Source organism: Pelodiscus sinensis, chromosome 18 (assembly GCF_049634645.1).
Source record: "Pelodiscus sinensis isolate JC-2024 chromosome 18, ASM4963464v1, whole genome shotgun sequence".
Taxonomy (NCBI): Eukaryota; Metazoa; Chordata; order Testudines; family Trionychidae; genus Pelodiscus; species Pelodiscus sinensis.
The window spans coordinates 14299597-14327563 of record NC_134728.1 but is presented as its reverse complement, the minus strand read 5'-3'; the positions used below and the strand labels follow the sequence as shown (position 1 = coordinate 14327563).

The following is a 27967-nucleotide window of genomic DNA, read 5'->3' as shown; positions in this document are numbered from 1 at the left end:
TTTTCTCCGAACGGAGGCGGGTGCCCTCTGTGAGCTCAGCTACAGGTGGCGCATGCGCGGTGGAAAGCGGCCTGTTCCGGCTCGGCCGTGTGGGAGCCGGTTGTGCTGCGTCTGACTCGCCTTCGTGCCGCCCTCCCTCCCGGAGCGCGCTCCCCGCAACAGCCTCGGACCCGGCTCTTGAGTGAGTGCGCAGCGGCGCTCCCCGGGCAGGCCGAGTGCGGTGTCTGCGCTCAGCCGCTCCCCGGAGACCCCGCTGCTCTGCCCCACAGCGCGTCCCTCCCCGGCACCCTCCCCTGCGGGCCACGCTCGCCTCTGGAGCGCTCCCCATGGGCGCCGGCCGCCCGCGGCAGCTGCCCCGCGGTCTCCTGTCAGCCAGCGACTGGCCCAGCTCCCCTCCCCCTGCATCAGCTAGCGACTGGCCCGGCCCCTCCTCCCCGCCCCCCATCCCTCAGCGACTGGCCCGGCCCCTCCTCCCCGCCCCCCATCCCTCAGCGACTGGCCCGGCTCCTCCTCCCCGCCCCCCATCCCTCAGCGACTGGCCCAGCTCCCCTCCCCCTGCATCAGCTAGAGACTGGCCCGGCCCCTCCTCCCCGCCCCCCCTCCCTCAGCGACTGGCCCAGCTCCCCTCCCCCTGCATCAGCTAGAGACTGGCCCGGCCCCTCCTCCCCGCCCCCCCTCCCTCAGCGACTGGCCCGGCCCCTCCTCCCCGCCCCCCATCCCTCAGCGACTGGCCCGGCCCCTCCTCCCCGCCCCCCATCCCTCAGCGACTGGCCCGGCCCCTCCTCCCCGCCCCCCATCCCTCAGCGACTGGCCCGGCCCCTCCTCCCCGCCCCCCATCCCTCAGCGACTGGCCCGGCCCCTCCTCCCCGCCCCCCATCCCTCAGCGACTGGCCCGGCCCCTCCTCCCCGCCCCCCATCCCTCAGCGACTGGCCCGGCCCCTCCTCCCCGCCCCCCATCCCTCAGCGACTGGCCCGGCCCCTCCTCCCCGCCCCCCATCCCTCAGCGACTGGCCCGGCCCCTCCTCCCCGCCCCCCATCCCTCAGCGACTGGCCCGGCCCCTCCTCCCCGCCCCCCATCCCTCAGCGACTGGCCCGGCCCCTCCTCCCCGCCCCCCATCCCTCAGTGACTGGCCCGGCCCCTGCTTCCCGCCCCCCATCCCTCAGGACTGGCCCGGCCCCTCCTTTCCGCCCCCCATCCCTCAGTGACTGGCCCGGCCCCTCCTCCCCGCCCCCCATCCCTCAGTGACTGGCCCGGCTCCTCCTTCCCGCCCCCCATCCCTCAGTGACTGGCCCGGCCCCTCCTTTCCGCCCCCCATCCCTCAGTGACTGGCCCGGCCCCTCCTTTCCGCCCCCCATCCCTCAGTGACTGGCCCGGCCCCTCCTCCCCGCCCCCCATCCCTCAGTGACTGGCCCGGCCCCTCCTCCCCGCCCCCCATCCCTCAGTGACTGGCCCGGCCCCTCCTCCCCGCCCCCCATCCCTCAGCGACTGGCCCGGCCCCTCAGTGACTGGCTCAGCTCCTCCTTCCCGCCCCCCATCCCTCAGTGACTGGCCCAGCTCCCCCTCCTCTCCTCCCCCCAGTGACTGGCCCCTTCCTTCAGCCCAGCTCCCCTGCCCCCAACCATCCCTCAGCGACTGGCTCAGCTCCTCTCCCCCCATCCCTCAGCCACTGGCCCAGCTCCTCCTCCCCACCCCCCATTTCTCAGGACTGGCCCATCCCCTCAGCGGCTGGCCCAGCTCCTCCCCTGCCCACCATTCCTCAGTGACTGGTGGGTGGATTGTGGTGGTTGCAGGAATCGTGGTGGTTGCAGGAATCAAGGCAGGGGTGGAGAGATGCAGGAGTTAAGGCAGGAGGTTATGGTGGGGAGGGGCTCAGGGCAAGGGTTTAGTGGTGTGGAGGGAGCTCAGGGCTGCTTGACTGCTGGATACACCTCTTACCCTAAGGTGCGGCCCTCTCTCTGCATGTCGTGCCGCCAGTGCCTCCATCATGTCGCCCCTGAGCTTCACCAGGAAGCACAGCCTGTCTTCCAGCCAACCCAGGTTGGAAGAGGCCCTGGCTTCTGAGGTAGCAGAACCAGTCTTTAACCCAAAACAGGGTGCCTGACTCCTGCTGCTACTCCCAAGCCTGCAGCGCCTTGGAACACCCTACTGTGGAAGTGCTGAAGTCCCGAGTCAGGCAGACCAGCAGCTCCTCCTGCCAGAGTCCAGACTCCAGGGCCCGGTAGGAGCACACCAATTCCATGCTGCAGTACTTAACTGATGGCGATGCCTTCTCCCGAGTCTTAGAGGGAGTCAGTGGGGGTATGCAGTGGCTCAGCAGCTCCTCTAAGGCCAGGCTCGGAGGTGGCAGCGCCTGGTCCTGCAAGGCCACGCAGGGTCCCATCACTATGGAGAGACTGCTAGTCTGCCTCAGCAGGACCCAGGGCTGATGGAGTAGGTGTGGCACAAGTAAGGGCCCATTCGCCTTATTCAGGCCGACCCGCATCCCGCTGGGAGCCTCTCTACCAGTTGCACCAGGTGGCTCATCACACCCGAAGAACCTGATTGGGTGGCATGGCATGGACTGCACTTGCCTGGCTGATAGATCCCATGAGTTGTCCAGGGAGACGGAGATTCCATTACCCAGCTGCCCCTGCACTGGAGCTGAAGCCTGGTGTACTGTGGCCGCAGAGCCCAAAGTATTGACAACATCCAGAGCTCTGTCCCCAGCTGGCCAGTCTTACTGGAGCACCGCACTGGGGTGCACCAGCTTACTTTCACCTTTGTCTGTGAGTGACTGACCCGGTCCCTCAGTCACTGGTCCATCTCCCTCCTGTCAGCCAGTGACTGGCCCAGTTCCTCACCAACTGCCCCAGCTGTCTCCTGTCAGCCAGCAACTAGCTCCATTGCACCCAGCAGCCTGTCCCTTCCTCTCCACCCAAATTCCCCAGATTTTCCTCCTAATACTCTCTACCTCAATCTAAACTGCTCCACAGATGTATAAACTAATTGAAATTGGGGTGGTAATAGTATAGTCAATTAATAAGCAAAAGCTTATTGGCTAATTCTATAGACTGCACACATTCCCCCCTGCAGTAAATTTTTTAGCAGGCTGACCAGGAGCCCTGCTCAGTACTGGCTTGTGCTGGGTCCGAGACCTACTCCCACTGTGGCTCTGCATTTAAAGTGTTTTAGGAGCCAGGCAAGCAGGCAGCCTGACTCAGTTCTAGCTTGCGCCTGATCTGGGAGTTCAGATCCGCCTTGGACAGGGGCTGCTGCCACCTCTGTATCAGAGAAAGCGTAGGCTGACAGGCAGCCATTCTGCAAGAGGAGATGTTTTTTAAACTGGCTCCCCTCATGAACCAACTCCCGAACGTCACCCCATGCTGCTGCCTCTGTTACTTGAACACCCTAGTAAGGTGTCCAAGGCAGCGGCACGGAGTGGCAGGGGGCTCCTTGGGAGTGGGGCCAAAGCGCACCAGCTGCCGGTCCTACACCCAGGGACTATAAAATAGTCGAGTAACCAATAAGAGTTCATGAGGTTAATCGATTATTCAATTAACTGATATTTAATATCCCTAATTAAAACAATTTCATACCTCCCCATCTCTTGCTTTGTGCACACGTCATTGAAGGAGCCCTGAAGTGTTTATCATCCAGCCCCTCAGCACATGGTTTTACTGAATAGGTCCTCCTCCCTTTCACTGTGTACTCTTCCCTAAGTAGCTTTTATTTATGAAATTTCTTCTCTTCATTTCCAGTGAGTGTTTGGGAAGTCGCATAATCAAAAATACTGTTTTAAAAAAAGAGAGAGAGACTGAAATTCAGCAATGTTTTCCAAATCCTTCTGGGTTTGTGCAGAGGCAAAACCACATATCATCTTAATCGCATTGTTTATCGTTAATTGAAGGAATTGTTTTCCCTCCAAACTCAGATATTATGAGGAAAGTGAGGCTGAGGCCAAGGCCAGCAATTAAATTGAATAAGTATTGTAGAAACTTGCAATAAAATGCTAAACCTCTAACAGGGATAGGAATGCTAAAGTTATTTTATAATTGTCCCCTATGGGTTTTTCCACCTTTCTGTAGAGCATCTGGTGCTCGCTGTTGTCAGAGTCAGGATACTAAAGTTGGTGGACCACTCTAATCTAGTACTGTACTTCCTGTATCCCTAAGTAAAGGTCTACGTCTTTAATAGGCATTCTTCTTTGAAGGGCCAAGATGAGTTTGTTTGGATCAACCTCAGGGTTTGGAACTGGTGGAACCAGCATGTTTGGAAGTACAGCAACAGATAATCACAACCCCATGAAGGTACTTGTCTTAAGCTACATGTAAACAGTCTGTGTCAGGTGATCTTTTCTGTGAATCAGGAGTGAAAATTAGCATGTATTTATTTTTCTTGTTTCCCCCAAAACTCATTCTTCCTAACTATTGAAAAATGTCAGGGTTTGTGAGCAAATGCTGTTATGAATATCCCCCTTTCTATTTCACTAGGAAGACTTAGGCCCAGACTGTCAAACCTATTTATAACCTAACATGATTTGCAATTGAATTTAACACACACACAGTGCTATGGATTATGTGTGAGGCATGGGCATAGTCAGTATAACAGTCTTGACTAGCATGCCTTATAATGAGGAATGGTGTTAATTCCCTGTAGGTTCGCAGGAAAATATGCTGCCGATAGTAGCATTGAAAAATAGTTCACAAACACACTTCTGCCATGATTCATGAAATGGTACGGTTGTTGATTTTTGTGTTCATTAGAGAAGGGGTTCTCAATAGGTATGTAAAATCCTGTTTAATCAGTTAACTAATTAAACCTTATGTTTAACTGATCAACTACTTAAATAGGAGCAGGCAAGGGGACGCCCTCTCCCCTGCTGGACATGCAGGCTACTTTGGCCAGGCTTGAGTGTGCCTCCCTCCCCCCCACACCACCTGTGGCGCAACAGGGTGTTCCGGCCCAGCCGGGTCGCCTGTTAACTATAACCTGTAAACGTCACCTGGTAAGTGTAATGCTTACTGGTTAAACATTCACATCCCTAGTTCTCAACCCTTTTTTTTTTTTTTTTCTTTTCCTGAGAGTGACCCAATATGCTATACAAAATCCTGGCCTATTTGTGCCACAACAACTGTTTTTCTGCATATGAAAACCAGGACCAGAGTTAGGAGGTAGCAAGCTGGGCAACTGACTGGGGCCCCCAGTTGTTCAGGCTTCAATTCTACATGGCGCAGCTTGGCCCCCAGGATTCAGCTCCGTGTATTGGGACTTCAGCCTTCTTTCTTGGCTCCAGCACCTGCTGCCCCTTCTTTGTGGAACCCCTGAAACCTGCTCACGGCTCCATAGGGAGCCCCGGACCTCTGTTGAGGACCATTGCATTAGAGGATTCTAGCAATCTAATGTGATAGTTATTCAATGAACTTTTGCCTGATTTTCAGGTAAGTTTGATACATGGCTATGTGTACAGCTAACTTGATTGTGTATACACTTCCGATGATTATATGTGTTATAAAGGTATGGTCTTTTGGAAACTTGCCCAACATGAATTCAAAGGACCTTGAAGTTAAAGGCAAAGAATAAGAGCCAATTACAAGAGAAATAAATTGTACTCTAGCAGTCTCACTGTTATACATGCAAGCGATTTCTTCCTTATTTATATCAGCAGTAAACTTATTACCTTATTAATTATAACAATATTTGTCAGAATAAAGCACCACTTGTAGTCCGTTATTGTTGGCATTTTCATATTTTTTCATGTACTACAGTTTGAGAAACTCCGTACTTTATTAACTTGATCTATGACTAAAAGACACACTGAGAAGTTTTAAGACGTATGGATATTTATTTGTAACTTTCTTTGGCCTTTGCAGGATATTGAAGTAACATCTCCACCTGATGACAGCATTGGTTGTTTAGCCTTCAGTCCACTAACCTTGCCTGGTAATTTCCTTATTGCAGGATCCTGGGCAAATGATGTAAGTGTTTAGTGAATATGGTCTGTAAAAAGGACAGTGTAAATCTCTTTTTCCTGATACATATTTACCTAATTCTTTAAAGATTGAGGGAAAAGAACCATTTTTTTATTTTTCCTTACTTTATCTAATTGATAAAAGTTTACCTAATACAGGTTTTGTTGTTTCATCTGAAGTTATTTTTCCCCTTATTTTCTCTGTGTCTTTGTATAGCATGAGGGCACAGAAAATAATTTTTAGAAACCAAAAATATGGTTCTGAAACCAGATAAATTGGTAAGGAGCAGTCATTGCAGGTACTATCACTTTTAATTAATTTGTTGAAATTAACATCATTTCAAGCTGACAGCATCATTTAAACTTCAGTTGAAGGGAGTGATTTGTACTACTTGATTCTGTGCTTTGTAACAGCTAGTCTAGTTTGTATATCTGTAAAGAGGAATAGTTTTTGCAGCACAAGTATTTATTACATTTGTCTGCTACTTTCACTATACAGAAGAAAAATAATTCTTTTGTCTCCGTATCCCTTCCTCATACAGTTGTATGGTATGCAGATATAGGTTATGATTCAGAGTGTTGTTGTAAGAGATTGAAATTTCAGCTGATGCATAGATTTTCAAACTGGTCTGTGGGCAGTCACTGGTTTATAGTAGGGCTGTTAAGTAATGGTTAACTGGCTAATCAAGTAGTCGATGGAATTTCCATCGACTACTTGATTAGTTCATAAAGGGGGGTGGGGTGTTTGCAACCACTGCTGCAGCTCTGCATTTAAGTGTAGTGGGATTAACTCCTGGGGCCAGCACAAGTAGTCCTGGCTCACACTGACTCTGGGACTGCTGGGGTTCTGCCCTCCCCCTTTATTGTCTCTGATACAGAGGCAGCAGGGGAGAGGGAAAGCAAGTAGTTGAGTAGTCACTCAACTAGTTGCTTACATCCCCAGTTGACAGTGCGGTGGTGCTGACTTACAGCCTAAAAACTTTCCTAATATTTATTTTCAAAGTGGAAAAAGTTAGTGTAGTTCAGTGGTCTCCAATCTTTTTATACCCAAGATCACTTTTTCAATGACCGAACAAGCCAAGATCTACCGCCCCTCCCCTTCCTTGAAACCCCGCCCTCTCTGTTCTCCTCTCCATCACTTGCTATCCCCAACCCTTATACTGCTGCTTTTTTTTCCCAATTCTTCTGTAGGAAGAGGTTTTTCCAACACTTGGCCTGTCTAGAGTGGACCAAATGTCAGAAAAACCCCTTCTTTTGTAAGCCCCCTTATTCCTTGTGGAAAGAGGAATATAGGGGTGACTGAAAGATCATGTTTGCTCTTCCACTAAAAGAAGCAGAAGAACAAATGCATCCCTGGATGCAGAAGAGTTTTTCTGGGATGTCTCTGGAATCCTGAAAAACTCCTGCTGTCTAGCCATACCCTCACTAGGTTGAGACAGGATGTGTAGGCTCTGGGGTGGAAATGAGGGATTTGGGTGTGGGAAGAGGTGAGAGGTGCAAGCTCTGGGAGGAAATATGGATGCAGGAGGAGGTGGATAAGGGAACGCTGGCTCCAGGCCGGGCAGTGTTGGGGTCAGATGTAGGGTTAGGGTACTAAGCAAGCCACAGACTTCTAGATGTGAGGGTTCAGGAATTTGGGTTGGGGTATGTGAGGGGCTCAGGGCAAGGGGTTTCACTGTATGAGAGGCTCAGATGTAGGGTCTGAGGGAAAGGGGAGTGCAGGAGTGTTATGATGCTGTGGCCAGATGGGGGCTTGACCCCATTTGGGGGTTTGTTGGCCAGGCTTCATTTTTAAATAAAATACTATATCAAACACAAAAAGTTGCTGCATTGTCTTTATTTCGGAGAAGGGCAGGGAACCTGTTTTGAGTCAGGGGTCACTGACCCACAGAAAAGTCAGTTGGGGCCACACAAGTGAGATGCAAAAAAGCCCTCCTCCAATGTGCCCCTCCCACTACCCCCCCAGGCTTCACTAATGTAGCCCCAACTGTGTTGGTGGGAGCAGGGGACATAATACTGGGGAAGGGTGCTAGTGAGTGCTTCGGCTGGGGACAGAGTGCCAGTGGGGACAGGTTTCTGTGGCTGGGGAGTGGGAAGAGGGAACGGGGCAGGGAAGAGGGAACAGGGGGGCAGGGAGCCGGGGGACCAGTGGGGACGGAGTCTCCTGCACCCGCCTCCTCCCAGGATCCTTTCCTCCCCCCCCCCCCTGGGAAATCGGTGCACTCCTCCTCTGGGCCCAACTCCCCCTTCCCACGGCACAGGGAAGCCCCTGTGTGCGCCTCCCCAGGGGCCGACACCCTCCTCCCCCTCCCCCCCCAACGCGGGGAAACTCCTGCGCGTGCGTCTCCCCCACCGCAGATCTCTTCTCTCTCCCCCCGTGCTCCTCCTCCGGGGCCGATGCCCCCTCCCACAGCGCGCCCGGCATGGGAAGGGAGCAGCCAGCGTACTTCCGGAACCCCCGGAAGTGGCGCGAAGCTGCAGGACTTCCGTCCACCCCGCGGGAAGCCAGCACTACCTCCATTGTTGTTGGAGGTAGGTAGTGGGGCTTTTTGGGGGTGGGAGGGAAAATGAGAAGAGGCCTAACGCCTTACGATCGACTGGTTGAGGCCTCGCAATCGACCGGTTGGTGACCACGGGTGTAGTTGTTGTTTGGATACTATTTCATTTCCAATAGGAAGTGATGTGGACTGTGCAATTGTGACTGGGAGAGAACATATTCCATAAGTCAGTCTCTCTGTTAAGAAGTCTCGCTATTAAAAACTTCAGGTGCCCTAAACTAGATGAATATTCAATCCGATATCAAAGATCTTGTTAAACAAGATGTACTGAGCAAAGTACTTGGATTAATGATACTCCAGAACACTTTCAGTAAATAGAATCATAGAATAATAGGACTGGAAGGGACCTCGAGAGGTCATCGAGTCCAGCCCCCCGCCCTCAAGGCAGGACCAAGCTCCGTCTACACCATCCCTGACAGATGTCTATCTAACCTGTTCTTAAATATCTCCAGAGAGGGAGATTCCACCACCTCCCTTGGCAATTTATTCCAATATTTGACCACCCTGACAGTTAGGAATTTTTTCCTAATGTCCAATCTAAACCTCCCCTGCTGCACTTTAAGCCCATTACTCCTTGTCCTGTCCTCAGAAACCAAGAGGAACAAATTTTCTCCTTCCTCCTTGCGACACCCTTTTAGATATTTGAAAACCGCTATCATGTCCCCCCTTAATCTTCTTTTTTCCAAACTAAACAAGCCCAGTTCATGAAGCCTGGCTTCATAGGTCATGTTCTCTAAACCTTTAATCATTCTTGTCGCTCTTCTCTGTACCCTTTCCAATTTCTCCACATCTTTCTTGAAATGTGGCGCCCAGAACTGGACACAGTACTCCAGCTGAGGCCTAACTAGTGCAGAGTAGAGCGGCAGAATGACGTCACGAGTTTTGCTTACAACACACCTGTTGATACAACCTAGAATCATATTTGCTTTTTTTGCAACAGCATCTCACTGTTGGCTCATATTCAACTTGTGGTCCACTATGACCCCTAGATCCCTTTCCGCCATGCTCCTTCCTAGACAGTCGCTTCCCATCTTGTATGTATGGAACTGATTGTTCCTTCCTAAGTGGAGCACTTTGCATTTCTCTTTATTAAACCTCATCCTGTTTACCTCTGACCATTTCTCTAACTTGCTAAGGTCATTTTGAATTATGTCCCTATCCTCCAAAGAAGTTGCAACCCCACCCAGTTTGGTATCGTCTGCAAACTTAATAAGCGTACTCTCTATCCCAATATCTACATCATTGATGAAGATATTGAACAGTACGGGTCCCAAAACAGACTCTTGAGGAACTCCACTTGTTATCCCTTTCCAGCAGGATTTAGAACCATTAACAACAACTCTCTGACTACGGTTATCCAGCCAATTATGCACCCACCTTATCGTGGCCCTATCTAAGTTATAGTTGCCTAGTTTATCAATAAGAATATCATGCGAGACCGTATCAAATGCCTTACTAAAGTCTAGGTATATGACATCCACCGCTTCTCACTTATCCACAAGGCTCGTTATCTTATCAAAGAAAGCTATCAGATTAGTTTGGCATGACTTGTTCTTCACAAACCCATGCTGGCTATTCCCTATCACTTTAAATAAAAACAATTAATGAATCTCATGAGGCATTTGAATTCATAACACTTATCGTTTCTCATCATTCAAGAACAACAGGATATTCAGTGTAATTGTAAAGGCAAAAGAAACTGTAGGAAACATTTCTTTTACACAGTGCTTAATCTGTGAAACTCATTGCTACAAGATATTGTTTAAACCAAAAAACCTGGTAAAATTAGAATAAGGATTATCCACTCATGTGGATAAGATATCCCACAATTAAATGTATGCTGCTAAATGTAGGGAATGCTTCGTATTGCTGACATCAAAGGCAAATTAGAAAGGTTTGCAAGCGGTGTTCTAATTTTTTACACCATGTGCAGAATGAATTTTGTTATGTGCACCAACATGGAGATGGTGCGTCACATATCATCTCCATATGGTGCACATAACAAAATTCATTTTGCACATGAATGGTCTGTGTCAGAGGTGGGGCTGAGGAGTTTGGTGTGTGAGGGGGGGCTCGAGGCTTGGGGTGTGCGGGCTTTGGCTGGGGATTCAGGCTCTGAGGTGGGGCTGGGAATGAAGGGTTTGGGATATGTGAGGGGTCTATAGGTGGGGCAGAGGGTTAGGGTGCAGGGGGGAAGGCTATAGCTGGGGGTGCGGGATCTACGATGGGGCTGAGGATGAAAGGTTTTGGGTACAGGTTTCCCTGGGAGAGAGGGCTCCCTCCAATCCCCTCTCACTGCAGCAGCTCCAGGCAAGTTGAAAGTTGTATCTGCTGGCCATGCAGCTCCACTGAGACTAGGCTGGGCTGAGGGGAAGAATGCCTCTCTTCCGGCTACTGCAGATCCATGTTGTTGGGGATGGTTGGAGAAGAACTTTGAGAAGGTGCCATTCCCCCAGCCATGGCAGCTTCTTGCTGCCCTTGCTGGGGCCAGAGGCATGCTCCTCTGGTCCCAGCAAGTAACTGCCAGAGCCAGGGGGAATGTACCTCTTCCCCAACCTCAGCAAGAAGCTACCTCAGCTACGGGAGAGGGGCCTGTTCCACAGTTGTGGGTGCTCTGAGTCCCTGCATGGGGCTTATTAGGCAGCTGTGTGACTGTGCAACTTAGAGAGATGATTGTAATTGTTGTCTTTCCTCTTCCCTTCTTCCCCTCCATCTTAATTCAATGTGTTAAGTAATTTCTTTAGGGTGTGGACATGCCTTGTTTCTGAGACCCCCTAGCACATTCCTAGGTAATCAAACAATTTTTATATATTTACAGAATTGATATGTGCATCTTATCTCATAGGTTCGGTGTTGGGAAGTTCAGGATAATGGACAGACTATTCCGAAAGCTCAGCAGATGCACACAGGGCCCGTACTAGATGTATGCTGGAGTGATGTATGTTTCTTTGTTTGTTTCAAAAAGTATTTTCAAGCAAATTAGTAACTTGATCCAGGAAACAAATATCTTCTAGTTTCAAATACTGACTTAAATTGTAGATTAAATTATATGCTACAATCATAAAATGTAACATTTAAATCTGAGATTGCTTTGTTTTAGTAAGACTACCACTTGGATGTGAAGATGCAATGGCAGGAGGTTTTTTAAAGCTGTTATTAGCTAGTACAGTTTTCATTAACTTCTGGTAGTACAAAAGGCCTTGCAGAAATCTTGTATATTGAAGTGACTTTCACCCTACAATATTACTACATTAAGCAAAATTGCAGAATTTGCTTTGTTTCATTCCCATAGTTTTAATTTAGTACCATTTCAGTTTTAATCCATACTTTTGGGGGGAGCTTTTCCTCTGGTTTTTTTTTTTTGTGCAAATTACTTTTAGGAAGTCAAATGTTAATTTAAACAAAACCCTTACACAGGAGTAGACTATTGTGGCTATTTGAAACTACATGGTTATGATTTGATCAAAAAAACCAATTTGTTAAATTTAGTAAATACAGGTATCGGTGTAAAATTCACATATTTTTTTTACATATCTTTTGTGATCTAAGATGCTTTACCATTTTTGAGGCATCTTGTGTGCCCACTGTTTTCTTAGGGAAAGGATTGCATATTATAAAACTATAGAAAACAATAGGAGAAAGATTTGAAGTAGAATTTTGGACTGATGTTAAGCAGTAAGAACAGGGCAATATCAGTCTCTTCAGCTGGATAGCAGTCTCGGTACATCTACTCTACATGGCTATTTCAAGATACTGGAGGTATCCCGAAATAGCTACCATGTGTCTACACAAGCCGCCCGTTACTTCAAAATATTTTTTCGAAATAACGGGCATGCTATTTTGTCATCCCGGTAAGCCTTGCTGCACAAGAGATAAGGAAAGCTCGAAATAGCATGTTATTTTGAAATTTGGTGCTGTGTAGATGCGTCAAATTTCAAAATAAGCTATTTTGAAATAGATTCAAAATAAGATATTCAATTTGCATAGCACAAATTGCGTATCTTATTTCGAGTATAGGGTGCTGTGTAGATGCACACTCTGTGTGTTTCTAATTATCAATTCAAATATATGTATTGATAGGGATTCATTAGTCAAAATCCTGTTTTGTATGATGGTTTTGTAGGCAGTTGTCCTAATTCTCCATTATTTTGCACCAAATATACTCTTAGAAGAGCATTATTTTACATACCTAGTTTATTAAATGACTACACAAGTACTAGGTAATGAAGAATCAGGCCCAGCAATTCTTTAATGGGTAGTGAATATTGCAAACATAAATTACATGTTCAAATTAACATGTAATCTTTTAAAATTATGAAACTTAATGACTTTTTTCCTCCTTGTAGGATGGAAGTAAAGTATTTACTGCTTCTTGTGATAAAACTGCCAAAATGTGGGATCTCAACAGTAACCAGGCCATACAAATTGCACAGGTAAGTAATCCCCAAGTTATTTCTTTCAGAGAGACACTAAAGCAGGGGTAGACAATTTTTAAGGGGGGGGTCACTCCAAGATTTTGGTTAGGGATCAAGGGCCACACTTTTCTATGGAGGACTGTGGGGTCTGGGATTGAGGTTGAGTGAAGACAGGGGCTCAGGATAGGGGACTGGAATGCAGGAGAGGGAGTGGGATCTGAGAGGGAGTTTGGTTGAAGGAGGGAATTGTGACCTAGTGTTGGGGGGGGGCAGGTTTGGAGGGTTTGGGTGGTGATCTGGAGCAGGGGATTGGGGAGCAGGGAGGAGGTATGGGTGCAGGTGAGCATTCTGACCTGCAGGAGAGATGTAGAAGGGAATGCAGGATCTGGGAGGGAGTTGAGGTGTGGGACGGGGTGGGGTGCCAGAGGCAGGCTCTGGCCAAAGGCACTTAACTAAGCAACTCTCAGCCAGCAGCACTCTTTGGCAGGCTTCCCCAGACTGCTCTGTTTCCTGTGGCTCTCTTCATTAAGAGGGGAGGCTTCACACTGTGGCCGGCCAATAGAAGCTGAAAGATTTTGCTGGGGGTGGGGGCAGTGCGTGAAGCCCCACTCCCCTTAACATAGAACACTACAAGGAGCAGCCACCTGCTTTGAGCAGCACTGTCATCTGCACTAATGTATCATTTCTTTTAAATAAATCTTTAAAAAAAAAAATTACAAGCCAGTTTAAAAGGACATTCAACGTTTTCCAGTTAGATACTGTTATATGAAGTATAGTGTGAGGAAGATGCCTGTCAAATTGCTAGCTACATTTTAAGGTGATGGTAACTCTTAAAGTGGGACGTAGGTAATTCAAACCGTAGGCAAAAGCCCTGTGTTATCCCCAAGAGACTTCTCATCATCTATGGCAGCGTTTTCCAAACTATTGGCTGCGGCCCGGTACCGGTCCGCGGGAAAATAATACCGGCCCTCAGCGTGGCTGCTGGGGTGTTCCAGGCTCCCGGAGTGCCCATGCAGCACTGGGTCCCCCAAGCCCTGGGCGCGCTTGGCGGAGGATGCAGCCGGATGTTCCAGGCTCCTGGCAGAAGCGTAGTGAGGGGTGGAGCTGGGGGCAGTTGTCCCTGGGCGCCACGCTAGGGGGGCGCCGGGCTGGGCTGGGAGGGGGGAAGGTACGGGATGCTGGGCTACAGATGGAGGGAGGTGCTGGGAGCCTGCCGCTGGACTTAAGGGGAGGGAGAGAGGGGCAGGGAATCAGCGTTGGGCTCAGCATGTCTGCATGGTTTAGGGGAAGGTGCAGGGAACCAGTGGGGGTGGGCAGCTCAATTGGATTGCAGGGGATGGAGGTGTAAAGAAGCCTGGTGGGGACAGGCGGGGGGACCAGGAGCCCTGAAGTGACCTTTCCTAGTCCAAAACATCCCTCATCTGGGACCACTCAGGTCCAGAGGGTGCCAGACCAGGGAGGTCCAAGTCCTCTCCTTGCACTCTCCCTTCTAGCCAGATACCCTACCCCCAGTCTGCTCCTGCTCCTGCCTCCCGGAGTGCCAGTGTGGCACCAGGTCCCCCAAGCCCTTGCCCAGGCTGGGTGGAGAATGCAGCTGGATGTTCCAGGCTCCCAGAGTGCCTGTGCGGCACCGGGTCCCCCAAGACCTGGCTCAGGCTGGGCGGAGGATGCAGCCGGATGAACCAGTGAACATTTATTCATTTTCCATTCTTTTTTTTAATATGCGTTCATATTTTTGGGCTACAAAAATCAGTACTGAAAAAAAAACAGGTTCCGACTAAAGTAAAAAGTTTGGGAAACCCTGGTCTAGCCAGCTTTCTGTCCATCTTACAGACCATTTATCCAATCCATATTCCCTTAACTTGCTGGCAAGAATATTGTGAGTAACCATATCAAAACCTTTGCTAAAGCTGGCACTGGGGGTTTTGGGAGGACCAGAAATAATTTATTTGCATATTCATCATTTGCTTAATGATTATGCAAATATGCAAATGAATGTTACAGGTCCTCCAAAAGCTCATGAATGGATTAACTGGTGCCTGTGTCAAAAAATTTGGGAACCTCTGCCTGATCTGTGGCCTCACAGTAGCACTGAGCAACAGACATGATTACTCAATGTTGCTTCTCCACCCCATTTTGACTCCCTTTTACACTCTTTGTTTCAGTTACCAATCCCCTGTGTTGCTTTCTTGCTCTGCTTCACTAATAGTTTTTTCCACTACACAATCTTTTTAACATAGATTTTGGATGAGCACTAAGATCATAGGAAAAGAGAGCTTTATATGTAATTGTTAGGTTCTTTTTCATGAGGGTATTGACTTCTTAAGTGCATTGTTAATAGGCTGACATCTATTTTCAACTTCAATGCGAATTTTTACTCTAATATGGAACACTTATTTCTGTTCCTTAATGTAAGTTATTGTATGTGAAATTAAATATGTGAAAATGTTCACTGTTTTCTCTTTAGTTGTGGTGAAGCATACATATTTTGATTATAGTGGTGATTTCATAACACATACCCTATTTTTGTAGCATTCTTTTGCTATGCATAGCCAAAAAGTGATACTGTCATTTTAAAAAATGTATATGCATTGTTCTTGGCTGTTTTCCTTCAGCATGAAGCCCCTGTTAAGACTGTCCATTGGATTAAAGCACCCAACTATAGCTGTGTGATGACAGGAAGTTGGGATAAAACTTTGAAGGTATGAAAATTGTTCCTGGTAAACAGGTTTATTCTATGCTAATGTATGTGAAATTGGAAATGTTTACTATAAACTTTGAACTCTACACTAATTTGAAAAATCAATAAATAACTTTTATAGGTGATGATTTGTAACACTAAGGGTACGCCTAGACTACCGCGTTTTGTCGACGGAAGTTTTGTCGACAGATACTGTCGACAAAACTTCCGTCGACAAAGAGCGTCCAGACACATTGAGTTCTGTCGACAAAGCAAGCTGCTTTGTCGACAGAACTCCGTAGTCTGGACGCAATGTTACAGGCAATAACACCTTCTGTCGACAGAGTTCTGTCGACAGAAGGTGTTATGCCTCGTAAAATGAGGTTTACCAGCGTCGACAAAACTGCTGAGTTCTGTCGACGTTATGTCGACAGAACTCAGCGGTAGTGTAGATGCTGGTATAGTTTTGTCGACAAAAGTCCAGTTTTGTCGACAAAAGTCCACTTTTGTTGACAAAACTAGGTAGTCTAGACACACCCTAAGGAAGTGAGTGTTATTTCCCTCTGGCCAGGGGCTAAAAAAAAACTCAAAATGAAAATGTGATCAGACTCATTTGTGCCAAAATAAACAGTTGCAATGTTTCCTAATACTAAATATGCCACATTTCCAGTAGCAAAAGGAATTCTTCAAGTCTTTTAAATACATTGATTTTCATTATTCCCTTAGTTCTGGGATACACGATCACCAACTCCTATGATGACATTACAGCTACCTGAAAGATGCTATTGTGCTGATGTGGTAAGCCAATACATATGTTTCACAAAATGAAACATGTTTCAGAACAATGAAATTTGTGCAAACTTCTATGGTTCAAAGGATTAATAATTTCAGAGCCCATGATACCTATTTATTTACCAATCCAAGTTAGTATTAAATAAATAATAAGTTTGGTTATGTTTGATGGCTGTTTGGTCTCAATCTAGTTCCTGGCAAAGAGAGAATCCTGTCCTCTGAAGCACTATTAGTGGTCTCGTTGTCATTGAGAATAGAGGAACCAAAAATACAATTGATACAAACGGAACTGCGCTTGCTTCCTTGCCCATATCAGAATTTATGCTTCTTGTTGGAAAAAGCTTGTGTTACTACTGCCCCTACTGTACATACTATGCAGATACAATTTTCAGTCTATTGGTTACCTTTTACCAGAGCCAACAGTCTTGCTCTTTTAAGTTGATTGTTTGAAAGGTTTAGGTAAAACAAGTAACTTGAAGGAGTTTAGACTTTTCTGTTGTGAAGTTAACATAGTCTAATCTCTTTTCAACCTGCACTTCTCATCCTTATCCAGGTACATCCCATGGCAGTTGTGGCTACTGCAGAAAGGGGTTTGATAGTGTACCAGTTAGAGAATCAGCCTTCTGAATTTAGAAGAATAGAATCTCCACTTAAACACCAGGTAAATAATTGATTACACTTACTATAAGATTATTAATGCAGCATATAAAAATTGTGGGTTAGCTATTTTACCAAAAAACTTAATATATTAAAACCACATTTTCTTTGCCCAATATAGTGTATGTTCCTAAATACACATAGACTTTCAATATAGCAAATTGTCTGCATCTTTGTAGTACATATTGGATTCCGGAGAGGAATTTGTGCCACAAAATTAACATTTCTGCATAAAAAATTAAATGTACTCAATATTTGTCAATAAATAAATATGCAGGCTGCCATACGGTAATGGTGAGCACAAGGCTCTAGCTGCATGGATGTGGGAGGTCACCCTGCAGGCCCTTCCTTTTTTCACCCACAGGACTTAGCTGTGAGGGTGCACCTGACCTTGATAGTGCAAGAGACCGGCTTCCCCAGAAAAATCCTGAGGCCCTGCCCCTCTGTGCCAGTACCACCAAGATAGCAAACAAGAGTTTTGTCCATGATCTAGGTGTGGGGCAGACAGATTCAGCCTGGCAGGATCCAAGTGTGGAGGGCTAAGGTGGCTGGATCCAGACATGGGGTCAGAGGGCTTTGTGTGAAGGAATCTGAGTGTGGTGGCTTGGTGGGGGGTCTGGATGCACAGACTCATGGGGGGGTGCTCCATATTTAAGAGGAATGGAACTTGTTAGGGGGGTCCAGGTTAAGGAGGTTGGGGCTCATCAGAAGAGGAGGGTCCAGATGCTGGGGGAGTGGGGCTTGATGAGGTGGAAGTCCACATACACCTAGTTACGGCTCACTCTGGCTGGAGGATTACTCAGGGTGTTTCAGGTGTAGGGCGAACCCCAGGGTGATTTACTTCTCTGCCAGCTGCTCTATGCTTCTAAAACAAAACAATGCCTCCACACCGTTAAGGAGGAATGTGCCTCTTTTGAGGCTTTTCTTTTGCTTCCTCATGAGAAATCATTTTTCTTTGTGGAAGCAAAGAAATCTGCAACGCATATGAATTCTGCATGTGTGCAGTATCGCAGAATTCCCCCAGGAGTAATATATACATCCAAGTGAATGGCCTGGTTTGAGAACATTTTCTTGAAAACACATGGAATTTAGGAAAGTTATTAAGATTTAGTGCCCATGCCCATCCCCATGGATTTACTTCACATGGAGTAATTTGGCTTTCTTTACAGGAATAAGGAACAGTGGAAAAACTATACAGCTGGTCCCTGAGTTGCGAACCGTCGACTTACGACCGTTCGCAGTTACGACCAAAGCTGTCGTAAATGGCGAACCCCGAGTTATGAATGCGATCCATGCTTACAAATAGAGCGGTCACATGTAACTCAATGGGGTCCGACTTACGAATGAACCGAGTTACGACCAATTGCTTGGTCTGTAACCGTTTCATAAGTTGGAGAGAGGCTGTACATAAAAATATTTTAATGAAATATATCTCAATATTTACAACTAAAATCAGAGACTGTTTTAGTTTGATACTAAAACTTTACAGTTAAGCTTAATGGGACAAATCCTGCAAGCTCAGTTGGCATCCATGGAGAGGAAGACTTGCAGGATAAGGCTCATACCTCAGTTTCTCTATTGTTTTTAATTTTGGTCAAAATGCAATTCTTCTTTGTGCTTGTTCTTACAGCATTGGATAACAGGCTTGTTATTTGTAGAACAAGTAATTGTTCCAAAGAAGCAGGATTGATGGTGGGTAGAATCTAGTAATTTTATTCTCACTATATTAATGCACATTTTTGGGATGTAGAATTGAGAGAGAAATCTTTCATAATCAGTCATGTCACCTAACATGCAAAAGATTTTTGTATGTTTAATTCCTTGGTGAAAGAGGAAGAAAACTGTTGTTTGTTTAGAGGAAATGTCTGCTGCTGATCCCCAAGTGAATTCAGAAATTTGCAAATTTAGGCATGAATAAGTAGAGGGGCTTTGACTCATTGTCTAATATTGTATGTGCTTTTCTCCAAGTTGTGTTAATATATGCAGTGTGTTGTGCCTCCATAGAAAGGCAATGTTTAGAAAAATCTGGCCATTGAACTTCTGTCTAAAATGCTTTGTATCCTTTTCAAATTCAGCATCGTTGTGTTGCTATTTTTAAAGACAAAGTGAACAAACCTACTGGATTTGCCCTTGGAAGCATTGAAGGAAGGGTAGCTATTCACTATATCAACCCACCAAATCCGTAAGTGTGATTTTTTTTTTTGTATTAAATATTTTGCAATAGTTCATTTTAAAATTAAGAAAATGTGGAAAAAAAATCTTTCTTTTCAGAGCCAAAGATAACTTCACTTTTAAATGTCATCGCTCCAATGGAACAAACACATCAGCACCCCAGGATATCTATGCTGTAAGTATTCAACACATACCACTGCATCATTTTTGAAGTGAAGTTAGAAGCTACATACACCTAATGTACAGTTTTGTGTGAAATCTACCATAAATTCTCTGTTCTTTGACTTTTTTTGCACCTAAAGAGTTTTGCTTATGCTTAGGGAAAAATTATCAAATGTAAATATTAAAATAGTAGCAGGCAAAGTATTTTGCTCTTTGTTAAAAATAACCAGAACCCCCTACAATTTGCCTGTGTGACGTAGTGTGGGTACCTTGCTGGTTGCTAGGCATCGGCTGTGGGTGACCACCACTGGCTGCTGTCTGTACCAAGGCCCAGCTGATGGGACAGGGAGGTAACCTGTTCTACCAGTTACCCCCCAGGGAGAGGAACAAAGGAAGGTGGAATGCCGCCCCTGGCTGGGGGCAGGGCTGGAAGGGACAGGTTTTTATTGGCTGCCTGGGAAGCAGGGGAAAAGTAGCTGGGGGGAGGGCTGGGATTGTGGGGCCCAGCCACTCCCCATCTCAAGGGGGGCAGGGGGCACTGAGGCCTCCTAGCCCCAGTTCCTGTAACCAGATTACATCTGATCTGTGTTGTGCTGTATCCTAGAGAAGCAATAAAATCCCTCTATTCTACTGGCTGGTGAAGTCTGTTCGTGCCACTATGGGGGTGCAGGAGGTGGAAAAACCCCAATGCACCGCCACAGCCTGACTATATGCTTTCTTTCTATCTGTCTGTCTGTCTATTATACCCAAGTTTTTGTTTATGGAAAAACATACTGCTCATTAAGTCTCTGCTCAAGATTCTGTTCAACAACAAGGGAATTACTATGTTCACGAATGGGAATTTGTATTTAAATAATAGCCACTCAGGAAAAACAGATTTTTTGCAAAAAGTTCTTTGTCAAGACTAAAATACTAGTTCTAATTTAAATTAGATAAATCTGCACATGAGTTCAGTGTATGTATTGTGAAACTCCATCTCATCTGCATTGTTGGTTATTTTATGATGGTTTCTATGACTTCAGGTGAATGGGATAGCGTTTCATCCTGCCCATGGCACCCTTGCAACTGTAGGATCTGACGGTAGATTCAGCTTTTGGGATAAAGATGCACGAACAAAGCTAAAAACATCAGAACAGCTTGACCAGCCAATATCTGCCTGTTGTTTTAATCACAATGGGAATATTTTTGCATATGCTTCTAGTTATGACTGGTCTAAGGTAAGAAATTGTGAATTAAGACGACGCTATTTCAATACTCCATTTCATCTGAGACTCTCAAAGTTCTTTACAGGTATTACTAAAGTATTCCAAATACCTCTGGGGGGAAAAGGTTGATTTAGGGATCACTTTAGCCTACTCTCAGATGAAACACAGCACTAAATCAGTAATTGTTTAGGCCTGGGATGGGGAGCCTAAGGCCCAGGGCCCATATGCAGACCCCAGCTTGCCTGGATCTAGCCCCCAAGACTCAGACCTTCTCCCTCCACCCCAGCATTGGGGAGCTTGGCACTGGTGCACCAGCTCCCTGTAGGGCTGGAGCACACAAAATCTATTATCCTGGCCCCCCAGGTGTGTGAGGACTGAGGGAAGTGTCTTTCTCCTTAGTCAGGGACCACATCAGTGAGGGGCGTGTATGTGTTTTTAGGGAAGGGGGGGGCGTTGTTTGCTTGCTTCTCACTTGTATGCAGCCCCTGATTGGGGGGGAGGGGTGTGTGTGTGTGTTTTTGTTTTGTTTTGTTTTTTGTGGGCTAGCAGCCCCTGACCCAAAAAAGTTCCCCACCCGGATTTAGGCCACGAAACAAAGACTATCTTGCCCAACTAAATATAGGTTAAACAGAGTTACCTGATTTTGGAATTTGTTCCATATGTGATTGCTAACACATCTACTGTTAGAGTGCTGTTGGATTATATAAATAAAATTGATATGGTGATTTCATTTCTTCCAATGAAAACATACCTAAAGCACTGATTAAAAACATGCTGCAACACTGTTGCTTCTGTTACTCAAGTGAGTGAGTGCCATGTATTTAATTTCGAATACCAGTTCCTGGAGCTCTTTTGTGATGGTTTGAGATCTTTCTTCCCAGTATACACTTGATGCTAAGATACAAAGGATCACAATGCAAGAAAATACAATTAGTAGTTTGAAAAAAGAAATGTTAAAATCTAACCAATACTAATCAGTTATTTACAGTAGGGATGTGAAAATATAACTGATGCCAAGGCTCATCAATTAGTGTTCATGGTTACACACAGCCTCCTAATACCTCCAGGGAGGTGGCTTAAAGCCAGCTCCCCATGCACACCAGCTGCTGGAGAAGCCACCTACCACTTATATATAGGCAGCAGTGCAGGGAGGCAGGCTGGTATGCACCACTTAAAAGTCAGCTTCCCTCGCACACTGGCTCCTGGGGAGCTGACTGCTGCCCCACTTGTAACCGTGCAACTGCTGAAATTTTCAGCGGTTACATGGTTAAACTTATTTTAACATACCTAGCTTACAGTAACGCTATTTTTCTTCTTATGCCTTGTACTTTAAATGTAAAATAACTTTCATTTCCCGTTGTAAACTGTTACAGTTTATTGTTAAACAGTGGCATGTCAAATCTCAGTTCATGTGTGGATAAAGTGATCTCGATATATTAAGTTTACTAATGTGCTTTATGTTCCTGCTGGATAGAAAACACTATAATTTAACTTTTATTGTTACAGTCCAAAGATAAAAGTATTTTTACTTTCATTAATGGGGAATATTGGCATATATGAACTAACTGGTCTTTCAGTGCAGTAGATTATGAAACAATATTTAGTAGTGAATCTGGAGCTGGTAGGCAGTTAGTCTTCTGTCTAGATTGTGTTAATCTGTCGAGTGAAAGTTCATAACTTCTAAATTGTGCATTGGGTTGTAATAGTTATATATCAGTCTCTGAATTAAGAAAACCCCAAAAAATCCAGATGCCAAGAGACCTTAGGGCTCTTTGAAAATAGTCTTTTAACACCCATTGCAATATCATGAATAATCCACGTATGTGCACTGAGCACTTGTATATGCTAACAATTATTGACAGTTATTCACTTTCATGTGCAGAATATTAGGTTTATAATAATAATTGATGAACAAAAATAATTGTATAATAGTGTGGACCTTGCTCTTCACTACATGAAAATTTGGTCCTCTTTTGTATGACTCAAAAGACAATGTACAGTGAGTCTGTAGTACCTTTTATCATGTGCCCTCTTCTCCATTCTTAACCCTGGCTAAAACACTCCTTTTACTTTCCTTAACTCTCAAAATACTTGAATTTTGCATGTAAAGCAAAAGTTTAAGTGGTGTTCACTTGCTTTAAGATGAAAAAATTTGGATTTTGAAATTTGCCTTTTAACTGTTTCTAATCGTAGTATATGCCAACCAATATTTTCCTTGGGTTACATAGTAAGTCTGATCTTTAAAACTCCCTGTTTTTAAATTGTGAATTATCATTAAATTAACAATGTTCAGATTCTTGTACTTCAGGATTAAGCTGATACTTTCAGATAAATATAGTTAACTCTTTCTCTTTTTAGGGCCATGAATTTTATAATCCACAAAAGAAAAACTACATTTTTCTGCGTAATGCGGCAGAAGAGTTAAAGCCCAGGAATAAGAAGTAGTGAGTATAATTCTGACTGATGTTACAGCAGTACTTTTCTGCCACGCTACTCCCTTGAAGTTGTTCGTTTTGGATCGCTAACATTTAGCTGGAAACCCTATAAATAATACCAAAGTATATTCTGATTTGCTGGAAAACATCATTCAAATTATGTATTCTGACATGTACAGGAGTGTCTGATATTTGCAGGATGACTTACCGTACAACTGTTCTTCCGCAGTAATTGTTGTAAAATCTCTAAATTCAAGAGTGATATTAGTCTACTGTTCAGAAATGCAAGTGTGTCTATGGCAGTATTTTACCGTTACTACAATAAAATGCTCATTTACAATAGTTCTGGAAAAATTGTAGATACTGTTTCTTTTAACTATTTGGGGAATTATGAATAACTTTTCTCAAAGGGGGCTGGTCATTATTGGTTATTCATCATTTTCACGGATTCTTATTTTAATATAGAAGCATTAGTGACTGTATAGCAGAAAAAAGGGCATTGAAAATTTTGGTTTTCCTCAGGGTTTGAATGAATTCCGTATTTATATACGTAACCAAAAGCAGTGACAAAAGACCCGAGGTAGAACAGAGGGGCCTTGTAAAAATTTCCCTTTTCTCTTTCCGTGATTCCAACAATGCACTTCAGTCTTGATTTGCAGTGCCCTTCCTTTTTCCAGAAATTGCCAATTGCATCAAGTGGTACAGTTCAGTAGCCTGAACAAACTGCTAATGATTTAAATGTGAGCACAAAACTGATTTTCACTTGTGGCCTAAATTGTTTGATAACCCATATGTCTCCGGAGTTGAAAGGTTGTTCTTTTAGCTCAGAGTGCCAACAGTTTTCCCAAAACATTTTTGTCAGGCTGAAATAAGCTTGATTTTATGTTTTTAAATACTGGAATAGTAAATAATGGAGATGGGCTTCATCCCTGATTAAACAGTGCTGTGAAATTAAACAAAAATGGTGGTGTTGTTTTTTCTGACTTGAATCCGTTATTTTTGTTAACTACATGTTGTACACATGCCAAAGTTTTCTTTTTGGAGCTGACTGCTCATTATTTAGGGGGGAGGGGAAGAAAATGGATCTTGCATATCCACAAAGACCTGTCATATTGTAAAAAAAATCTCTTTAAAAATTTACATTGTAATACTTGTGATTACTGATTCATAGTTACATTTAAAATAAATTTTTTACTAAATGATTTTGAGTATTCAGTGATTCTAAATATACTTTAATAATATGAACAGAATGCATCAGGCTGGAATATTTGTGTTACACTTCCCAAAGTGGCTTTTTTGGTCTTTCAAGTGCAATTTCAGATTTCTTTTCTACAATTAAAACAATTAACTGCAGTTGCACAAAAAATATCCTGTATTGGAAATCTACCTCATTTGTCACTTCATTATGAATCAACTCTGTGGGTTTTCTCTCAGCATTACTCCTTTTCATTCATTAAATGTATCAGCCTTTTATTTGATGGATTTAATTGAGTTCCTTGGTATCTCAACAGTTAAATACCTCACAGCTTGTCTTTACTAAAAATGAATCATGCTATCATTAAAATCACTTGCTCTATGGTACTTAAATTTAATATCAACTCCAATCTTTTCAACATTGATTTTATAGCTGTTAGAACATTTTGAGGAATAATCATGCAACATGCCACTATTTCTCAAAAGTGCTCTTTATTTTGGTTAAATACCCTAGAAAGGTTTCTACTCTGTGCTGCTATATTTGTCTGGTTTTGGTTTTCAGGTGCACAGAATGAAGTAGTTCGTTTCCCATTCTTTTTGTCATAGAAAAGAGAATTTCCAACTGTTTAGTAGTGGCTGGTTGTTTTGCTTGATCAGTTTTTATTATTTTGTTGATTGTCATTTTTTTAAGTTTGGATGTGGATTCTGAAAGAAAAATAGAATATTGTAATCTTTGGTGCTAAGTACTTATCAAGTTTTTACAGTTGAATTAATTTTATGAATGCTAATGTGCACTGAGGGTCAAGTTAATCCAGTATCAAGAAAAAAGTTATATTAACTGTGTTGTGGAGAACCTTTGTCCCCCAAATGCATTCAGAAATTAAGAACAATTCTTTAATATATTAGGCAAAAATATATTTAGCTAGCAAGTTAAAAGAACTAGCAGTAGTCTCATTCAGTCTTACTATATATTTTAGAAATATGTGTCCGTCTGTGAGTCTATTTATTCAAGAACTCCTAAACGGTAAGCACTAGGAACACCAAATTTGGTTTGCAGCTTCCTCTCATCATAAATTAAAGCAAGGTCAAGGTTTGGTTTTGCTAAGATAATGGGATGTACTTGGAATTTAATTGTTTTTCATAAAATAGAAAGGGAGGGATCTGGTAGTAGGGGTAGTTGTATTGCAAAATGACCATAGGGGAGCAACAAGGGTACTAGGACAGCTATAATCCCATGGAGTCAGCAGGGGATAGTGGCAGAGAAAAGGACAGCTGTCTACTACATATTTCAGAGAGTTTGTCCGTTTGTGTCTGTTTTTCTGTGTTTGTCCCTCAGCTGAGGGACATGCATCCCTCGCCTGACTGTGCCTGCTGTAGTGGCCATGGACAGGCACTTCTCACCTGGCCCCACACTGCTGTGGTGAGAGAGGGCTGGGGTTGTTCTCTCTCCCTGGGGCAGCCTGCATATTGAACCCTTCATCTCCAGCTCTACCCCAGAACAATGATTTAAATGAAGAAAAACAAAACAAATTTGTGTTAAGCACTTGAGGAATGCTGGGTAAATCTTCTAGTGTAAGCATATATGCAGTTTTCACATATCAGCATTGATATGAAGTGATCAGCCATATACAAATTCATTCATTCTAGTCATCTCACTTTGAATAAATGTAGCAGTGTCCACTGCTGTGTGTGTTAGGTGCTCCCATGGTGGCTGGTTTTTGAAGGCAGGCAAGGGAGAAGAATGCTGCTTTGTTGAGCATGGTGAGATAAGAGATATCAAGGATTCTTCATATGTGCATCTACAAATTGTTCTCTTACATTTGAAAGGAACAAGCACCTTCTTTGTTTTGGATGAGTAGGGTGCCAACCAGGACAGTTTCTGACAAAAAGAGTGAAAGTTACAATGCCAAGAATATTGATGCTTCTCCTTGAGTATATCTTAATGCATTGGATTGTCCAAGCATAGATCCACTTGTTGTTTAGCAGATCTTCAGTATGATGAATGCTGATGAAGAAGTTATACCCAACTACGTATCGTATGAATTTGTACCAGGGCTGACCACAAAATCCTCATGGCCTGAAGACCAACTTGGTGAACAACAGTAAACAAAATCTGGCGCACAAGCATTATCACCTAATATGTTGACATCTCATGACAACTTGCATTTGGAGTTGCAAACCATTTTTACATAGTAAGAGGAAGAATATTGTGTTCATCGTTTGCCATCATGAATTGAGCACAACACACAAGTTCCCTCAAAAATCCCCTAAGTCTGCAGTGTTTGGAGGGCAGTACCTCCAAATCCCCATAGAATATTAGGCAGAGCGAGCCTGCATCATTCGACTGTGTGTTTAACAAGTCTGTATTTGAACAGACCAACCTTCCTGGGGTATCTTCTACCTTTAGGGTAACTACGTATAGTAACCACTGTGAGTGCAGTGCATTATCAGCTGGAAAATGTCAACTAGCACACAAGATACTCTCACTTGAAACAAACATGTACATAAAACTACTAACACAGGATAATAGTGCAATACATTTGGAGTATTTTTATAAATATAAATTTTTTTTTTTTTTTTTTTTTTTTTTTTTTGCTGTGTTGTGAACATGTGCTTGCTTGGGTGACAGCATCCTAAGACAACTTAGCTAGAGGGCCACTAGTCCATGAGTTATTGCAACAGATGTGCTTGTGAGATTCAATGTTATCACATGAATGTGGATGAAAGTTAAGTGGTATTGATGGCAAAAATATTTATTCTGACCTTCTGTGTACACAATTCCTGCTGGTACCATGGCAGGAAGGTGGGAGGGAGCCTGACTGTATTGTCGTCTTTTCAGAGTTTAAAAATCTGATCCTTCAAATATCTGTTTTTAGCATATATAGAAAATAAATTAATTTGTCACTTAAACAAGTGCAATTCCCCCATCTTAAATGGAATTCTGGCTGTTTATGTGAGTGGTAAATTTGGGCAAGTAGGAATTAATTTTTTCTGCCCATCAGTAAAGATCCCAAAATATGTTACTACTTCTTGAGGTGCTCTGGGATCATCTAAAGTACACACAGCTCGACCCCTACTCCAGCCAAATTCACACATGTAAGAAGACCTTATTTACTCAGAACTCAACATTACTTCTGGAAACTTACCCAGTCTTTACTATCAAATTTATTTCTGGTCAAATATACATAAGGGAAGTGGTCTGTATTTAAAGATAATCCTATATATTTTATAGATAATACCTAATTTAAATTTCTAAGTGCACTTTTACGTGGCTATATTCTTTGTTTATATTGCTCACATTTTAAGGAAAGCAGAAGAAATTATATCTAAGAATATTCAACTCTGTTATCAACAAGCCACGTGACATAACTGTGAACAAAGAAACCTTTACAAAAGCAACCAGATAACTATCGAGGCTAAGGAGTTGAACTTCTGCTATTCAAAGATGTTACTTTAATAAAGTAGGTCTAGAGAAATAAAACAGTTGGCATAAGAATATGATCAGATTTGCTTACTGTTTTAATTGTTTATTTGTACCTACTTACCATATGTAATGGCCATGTTTGTTCACACAAAACAGGTAATTAGGTACATGTAAATTGAGTAGCTGCATATTTGAAATAAAAGCGGCTGTGTCCAATTAATACATGTATAAACATGTAGCTGTGTGCCAAAAGTATATTAAAATTTTTTTACAAAGTTTGATTGTGGTGGGTGATGGCATGTATCAAATTCACTTGTTTAAAGGA

At 44.1% G+C, this 27967-nt stretch overlaps 1 protein-coding gene across 2 annotated transcripts; it reads left to right on the top strand.

Moving 5' to 3' along the window:
• The first annotated feature begins 38 nt into the window (after window positions 1-38).
• Window positions 39-24226, top strand: RAE1 (ribonucleic acid export 1). 2 transcript variants are annotated; one of them, XM_075901156.1, is made up of 12 exons: window positions 39-181; window positions 4191-4287; window positions 5851-5955; window positions 11352-11444; window positions 12853-12939; window positions 15537-15623; window positions 16328-16399; window positions 16947-17054; window positions 19126-19232; window positions 19322-19397; window positions 20407-20601; window positions 22948-24226. In XM_075901156.1, the coding sequence occupies exons 2-12, from the start codon at window positions 4198-4200 to the stop codon at window positions 23032-23034; spliced, it is 1107 nt and encodes a 368-aa protein (XP_075757271.1). In that variant the 5' UTR covers window positions 39-181; window positions 4191-4197; the 3' UTR covers window positions 23035-24226. The 2 variants fall into 2 exon arrangements, with proteins under 2 accessions (XP_075757271.1, XP_075757270.1); XM_075901155.1 differs by having other exon boundaries at window positions 52-181; window positions 4175-4287.
• The last annotated feature ends 3741 nt before the right edge of the window (window positions 24227-27967 follow it).

What these genes read in the sequence shown, in the direction of transcription:
- RAE1 (XM_075901156.1), top strand. Translation starts at nt 4,198, where the DNA reads ATGAGTTTGTTTGGATCAACCTCAGGGTTTGGAACTGGTGGAACCAGC. An exon ending in CACCCCAGGATATCTATGCT is followed by an intron (nt 19,398 to 20,406) that starts GTAAGTATTCAA and finishes CTATGACTTCAG; the next exon opens with GTGAATGGGATAGCGTTTCA. An exon ending in CTAGTTATGACTGGTCTAAG is followed by an intron (nt 20,602 to 22,947) that starts GTAAGAAATTGT and finishes TTCTCTTTTTAG; the next exon opens with GGCCATGAATTTTATAATCC.